Source organism: Sinocyclocheilus anshuiensis, unplaced genomic scaffold (assembly GCF_001515605.1).
Source record: "Sinocyclocheilus anshuiensis isolate Anshui unplaced genomic scaffold, SAMN03320099.WGS_v1.1 scaffold130, whole genome shotgun sequence".
In the NCBI taxonomy this organism is placed as follows: domain Eukaryota; kingdom Metazoa; phylum Chordata; class Actinopteri; order Cypriniformes; family Cyprinidae; genus Sinocyclocheilus; species Sinocyclocheilus anshuiensis.
This window is the reverse complement of record NW_015544207.1, coordinates 1,284,657-1,290,669: the sequence shown is the minus strand read 5'-3', so window position 1 is coordinate 1,290,669 and position 6,013 is coordinate 1,284,657. Positions and strand designations below refer to the sequence as shown.

Genomic DNA, 6,013 nt, shown 5'->3' with positions numbered 1-6,013 from the left:
TACGGCCTTGAGTTCTGCCGCCTGCCCGGAGCTGAGTGACACGCACAGCACTTTGAAACCAGTGGCTGTAGTTGAATTCTTGAAAACACAAAAGTGGACATGTCTAAGCACACTGATCAGGAGTCATACGCAGAGGAGATCGATGAGGATGAGATTCTGGCAGGCCTCTCGGCGGAGGAGCTCAAACAGCTCCAGAGTGAGATGGATGACATCGCTCCTGACGAGAGAGTGCCGGTGGGAATGAGACAGAGAGACGCTTCTCAAAAGACGACAGTCCGAGGTATTGCAGTCTCTCACCTTGGTTGTTAATATATTAGACTGTTGGTTGCCATTAATCCTGAGAACATAGGGAATCTTTGTAAAAAGCTCTGAGGTGCTGGAAGAAAACGAGTTTAACACTCAGCCTACTCCATCTCTAACTAGCTCCCAGTAGACCATTGCTAAAACTGATGGTCGTATCATACGGTAGTTTTGAGTAATAAAACTTAAATATATTGAAGGAATATCATGCTTGCATTTATGTCGTTGTACTGAACATATCAGAATTCATAACATGAATTCTAATGTAATAATTATAGATATAGACAATTTTCAGACAAAATTTGTCAGTTTGCTTTGTGCATTTTTTATTCCCTTGTTTGTCTAAATAATATCAAGCAGAGGGTGTTCAGGAAACCTGGTAATACCAGTGACACAGAAATGACTCGGCTATTTAACAGCATACATATGAAGCTATTTGTGCCTGATATCCGACTTTAATTGGTTTAACGCAATGTAGTCACATAATGATAAATAATTTACCAATGAAGAAATATATGATGATATACTTTTTTTTAACCATTTTTATTTTTTTTTTTCAGATTGCAGCGAACCCCAGTCAGAAGAGGAGATCGATGAGGATGAGATTCTGGCAGGCCTCTCAGCAGAGGAGCTCAAGCAGCTCCAGAGTGAGATGGAAGAAATCGCTCCTGACGAGAGAGTGCCAGTGGGAATGAGACAGAAAGACCAAACTGACAAACCACCCACTGGATCATTTGATCACAGATCGCTGGTGGAATATCTGTACTGGGAGAAAGAGTCCAAACGTATGCTGGAGGCGGAGAGAGTTCCCACAACACTATTACCCAGTCAGGTAACTATAGTTATTGTCTGCATTATTTACATTCAGTGTATTACATGTCTCATAAACTGTTTTGCTAAAGTGCTTAGAGCTCTGATTATTAATCATCAATTTTGATTATTAATAACTGCTGCAACTAGGAGGCCAATAACACTACATCAACAAATGCCTTGAAACAGCAACTGCGCTGTCATGTAGCATTTAAAAATGGGACACTCTATTTTTAGGCTTTGAGCAAGTTGTTGAAGATTAAATGTTTCGTAATTCGTAGTCTTTAAAAGTTGTTCAACACTTCAGACTTGACCCTTTTGTCCATTTGTCATCATCAGAAGAAAGACCAAGAGGAGCTTGAAGCAAAAAAAGAAGATAAAGTTGAAGAGGTGGAATATGTCTATGAGGAGATCGTAGAGGAGGTTGAAGGAGGAGAGGGAGATGTTGTTGTTGATGAAGTGATTGAAGAAGTGATAATGGAGGTTGAGGAAGACCAGCCTGTCAAGATAGAACCTGATGCCTCTGGCCCTGTAGTGACCTCAGAAGATGGTTTACAGCTGCCTCCAGAGTTTGCAGATACAAAAGCTGAAGCAAAGACTGAACAATCAGAACTTAATGAGACAGAATGTAAAGTGAATGAGGAGACGGAAGCAGATTCCACCCAGTCTGAACCTGCTCCCTCATCATATGAGAACTGGGTTCCCGAGAAAGAGGAAAGGGTCATATCCAAGCTGAAGATCCCAAAACTTGCACTAGGTGGAAGTGCTTTAGTTAAAAAGACTGCAAGACCTTCTGGGAATGAAACCAATTTGGAGACCACTTTGGTTAAGATCCGCAACAACAACCCCTCTGTCACAGATGTTAATCTCAACAACATTGAAAACATTCCCAAAGAAATGCTCCTTGATTATGTCAACGCACTCAAGAAGAACAGACACGTTAAGACCTTTAGCATCGCAAACACTGGTGCAGATGAAAATGTGGCATTCGCTGTGGCTAACATGCTCAGAGAGAACAGAAGCATCACCACATTAAATATTGAATCCAATTTCATCACAGGAAAAGGGATTGGTGCAATAATACGTTGCCTCCAGTTCAATGAGACACTCACTGAGCTCCGCTTCCACAACCAAAGGCACATGCTAGGACACCATGCAGAAATGGAAGTGTCTCGTCTCCTCAAGGCTAACAACACACTTCTGAAGATGGGCTACCACTTTGAACTCCCAGGGCCTAGGATGGTGGTCACCAATCTCCTTACCAGGAACTTGGACCGTCAGCGGCAGCAGAGAATGGAGGAGCAGAAGCTCCAGCAGATGAAAGAACAGAGGAAGGTCATGGAGATGTACGAGGACTCTCTAAACTTGCCCCCTGGTATGCTGGAAATGCTAGGAGGATACATACCATTGTCCCTATTACAGGGTTCTCATAATGGAGCTGAGGAGACTCCTGAAGGTTCTCCTGAACCTTCACCACAATCAAGTCCTCCTCATCAGCTCCGCAAGACTCAAAATCTTGCCCCACAACAGCGTCCTCCTAGTTCAGACAAAGGAAACCTCTTAGAAGAAGTACATCTGAAAAAGACTCCGAAACGAAGGGATCTGCTTCTGGAATTAAACTTAAGGGATGAAAGTAAAGAGGGAAGAGCAAATGTTCAGCTAAGGAGTGTTCCTAAACAAAGAAGCACAGCAAGAGAAGGACCTGCAGATGAGAGAGCCAACCTGAAAGATATGATAAAGACTCTAAAGCCGGTTCCTCGAAGGCGACAACCACCTAAAGTGGAGCCAACACCTCGGGATCAGCTGCTCAACGAGATTCGACAGAGCAACGTGGCCTATCTCAAAGCGGTATGTAATGTTGAAGTTTCTCGAATTAGCAATTTATTAGCTGAGTGCATAGTGTGCATGATCTCAGCTTGAGTGTGTGGACCATTGTTGGGGAGGGACAACTGGAAATGTTGTTGGGGTCATTAAAAGTCATTAAAATTCAAACAATAAAACATACTTACATTACCATGAAACATACTTACATTACCATGAATTATGTAGGCCATATGTCTTCAGCCCTGCTCCTGGGGACCCACTGTTCTTCAGAGTTTAGCTACAACCCCAATCCAGTGGTTCTCAAACCTGTCCTAGAGGACCCCTAGTGCTGCACATTTAGTATGTCTCCCTTATCTAACACACCTGATTCAACTTAGCTCGTTAGTGGAGACTGAAAGACATGAATTGGGTGTGTCTGATAAGGGAGACATACAAAATGTGCAGGGCTAGGGGTCCTCCAGGACAGGTTTGAGAACCCCTGCCCTGATCAAACACACCTGAACCAGTTAATCAAGGTCTTCAGGATCACATGAAAAAATAACAGGCCAGGTGTGCTGAAACAGGTTGGAAATAGGGATGCACCGAATATTCGGCAACCGAAATTATTCAGCCAAAAATAGCAAAAAAAATCTCTTTCGGTGTTCTTAGAAGAAGAAGGCCGAATAAGCGAAAAGGCCGAATAATATGAACCGAACAATGACGAACTCTATTAATCAAAATAGAGGCACGCGCTAATGCAGCAAACATGTCGACATTGTGAAAGTATTTAAAACTATCAGAGAAAGACGCAGAAATCATTACAAGTGTGAAGCACCGACAGCGAGAGATTAGTGCTGCATCAAGTCTCCGATGAGAAGAAGAGGTGGCTAATGCTGGTGGTTAGGTTACTGTTTGATGATTGAAATCGCGAAATTACCTCAAACTATTAGTAAATAAACTGCAGAATGTTATATTTTCTAATGCACGCACGAATTGCATGTATTCTGACAGCGCTGCACGAGCTCGCGGCGCCAGGGTTCAAAGTCCAAAGCGCGAGGGAAATCTGCGCTAAAACTGAGTTACTCGTCAGTTACTCAGTAACATTTTTGTGAATTTTTTTTAAAGGCATGACAATGAGATACGTGCAACAAACATCTTCCCAAATTCGTAATGAGAATCATTTATAAATCTGCATGCTGTTGTCAACAAAAAGAAGCACAGAGACTTCCTGCGGGTTTCTGCCAAAATAAAAGCAGAGAAAAAGCAACAACTCCATAAATGATAGTATTGTAATTTTACTGTCGTTATGCAAAATAAAATAAAAAGACAATAATAATGATAATAATAATTACCCTACAACAGCTCAGTTAATACATTTATTATAACATTCACACATAAGTGTTCAAATTGGGATCTGTAATATATTCTAATGTTTTAAAAGAAGCAAGGCTGCCTTTATTTGTACAGTAAAAAATACATGCCTGATTCAAGTCTCAAAAATGGCCAAAAAATATTATTTTACTAACTTATTAATTTTAAGCTAAATTGTGCTTTGTTGGTATAATAATGTCTGCTAGAATGTTAAAAAAAGTGTACAAGTGCAGTGTTAAGTAAATATTTTTTTATTGTTGTTTTGTAATTGATTTTTTTATTTGAAAAGCAGGACAAAACAGTAAAAAGCACATTTTGGCAATTTAATTAATGCAATTGTGAAAATAATGGCAAAATAGGCCTACATGGGGGGAAAATGTGAAAAAACGTGTTCGGTGTTCGGTATTCGGTATTCGGCCTTCGGCCCAGTGTTTCATTTTGTTCAGCTTCGGCTTCGGCCTAGAATTTTCATTTCGGTGCATCCCTAGTTGGAAATAAAATTTGCCGAACAGTGGGTCTTCAGGAGTAGGGTTAGAGAACTAGGAAGTAGGCCCACATTTACAAAATTAATAACAAGGCATTGTCTGAACTTAGGGAAATTGACAATTTTTTTAAAGGTTTCAATAATTTTTAGGTATTTTCAAGATATTTTCTTTTACCTTGCATAGCTTCTATTAAATTAAAGATACAACTAAGATACTGATATAAAGTTACTGCTAAGATACTAGTTAGTTTGAATAGATGCACTATGACAACAAAACATGAGTATTTTCTTCTTTTTTTTAAATCCCATTTGTTTTGCCATGCTAACTTTGGTAGTTAATAATAGTCTATGACGGTTTTCCCACGCTTTCTTTGATGTTATCAGAACAGACTTGCAAAAAAATAACTTTTTGGGGTAAAATGCACCAGTCGAGAACCGCTGCTTTATGATACTTGCATAGATTACTCATTGTGCATGGGGTCGACCCATTAAAATTATTTCCCTGGCCCCCCAAGAATGTGAGAATTTGAGTGACAGTTCTGATGCTAACAACTCGTATAGAATAAATTTTTTTTTGTTTTATGTAATTATGTGTCAAATGTTTTCACATAAATTATTTTGTTAGTCAGAGATTATGCATATTTATAAACTAAACATTCACATTATCACATGGCTGACAATATATTAACAAGAATTTGCTTGTGTAATTGTAACAATGAATTTCACTGAGTTATTCTTGAATGAATAAATTAAATGTGAAAATGTGTGAACATGCCAAAAATGTGTTGGCAATAGTGTTGTCACGGTACCAAAATTTCAGTATTCGGTACCGATACCAGTGAAAATCCACGGTTCTCGGTACCAATTTCGGTACCAAAGCAAAACACAAAAACATGCTAATTGAACAGAACAAAATTAACAAAATTCATTCTAATGCTCATTATATTAGCGTTAGCCGCGCTTATGCTAACGATTAACCTCCTATACGCTAACGGCGATGTTTATTTCAATTCAAATTAAAATATGGAATAATATTCATTACAGAACAGAAGCTCTAAATATTAAAAATGTAATTGAAACTTACCTGCTTGAACTTGATCGGGGTGTTTTGTTAGTTTGATGCGTTTCCTCCTCTTTGAGCCGCTGCTTTTATGAAGACGTTGCCAGGTTTTCACAACAAAACCCGCCCAATGGCGTTTCGAGGGGGTCCCCGTTAAAAATCGCGTTCCGAGGATAAAATACGCA

At 39.6% G+C, this 6,013-nt stretch overlaps 1 protein-coding gene across 1 annotated transcript in view; it reads left to right on the top strand.

Moving 5' to 3' along the window:
- Positions 1-6,013, top strand: part of LOC107696957 (leiomodin-3-like) — a 7,349-nt gene continuing 1,336 nt past the window's right edge. The window contains exons 1-3 of the mRNA XM_016497532.1: positions 1-280; positions 861-1,132; positions 1,450-2,958. Of these exons, the coding sequence (XP_016353018.1) occupies positions 100-280; positions 861-1,132; positions 1,450-2,958 (1,962 nt within the window). The 5' untranslated portion in view covers positions 1-99. The remainder of the gene's footprint in view (positions 281-860; positions 1,133-1,449; positions 2,959-6,013) is intronic.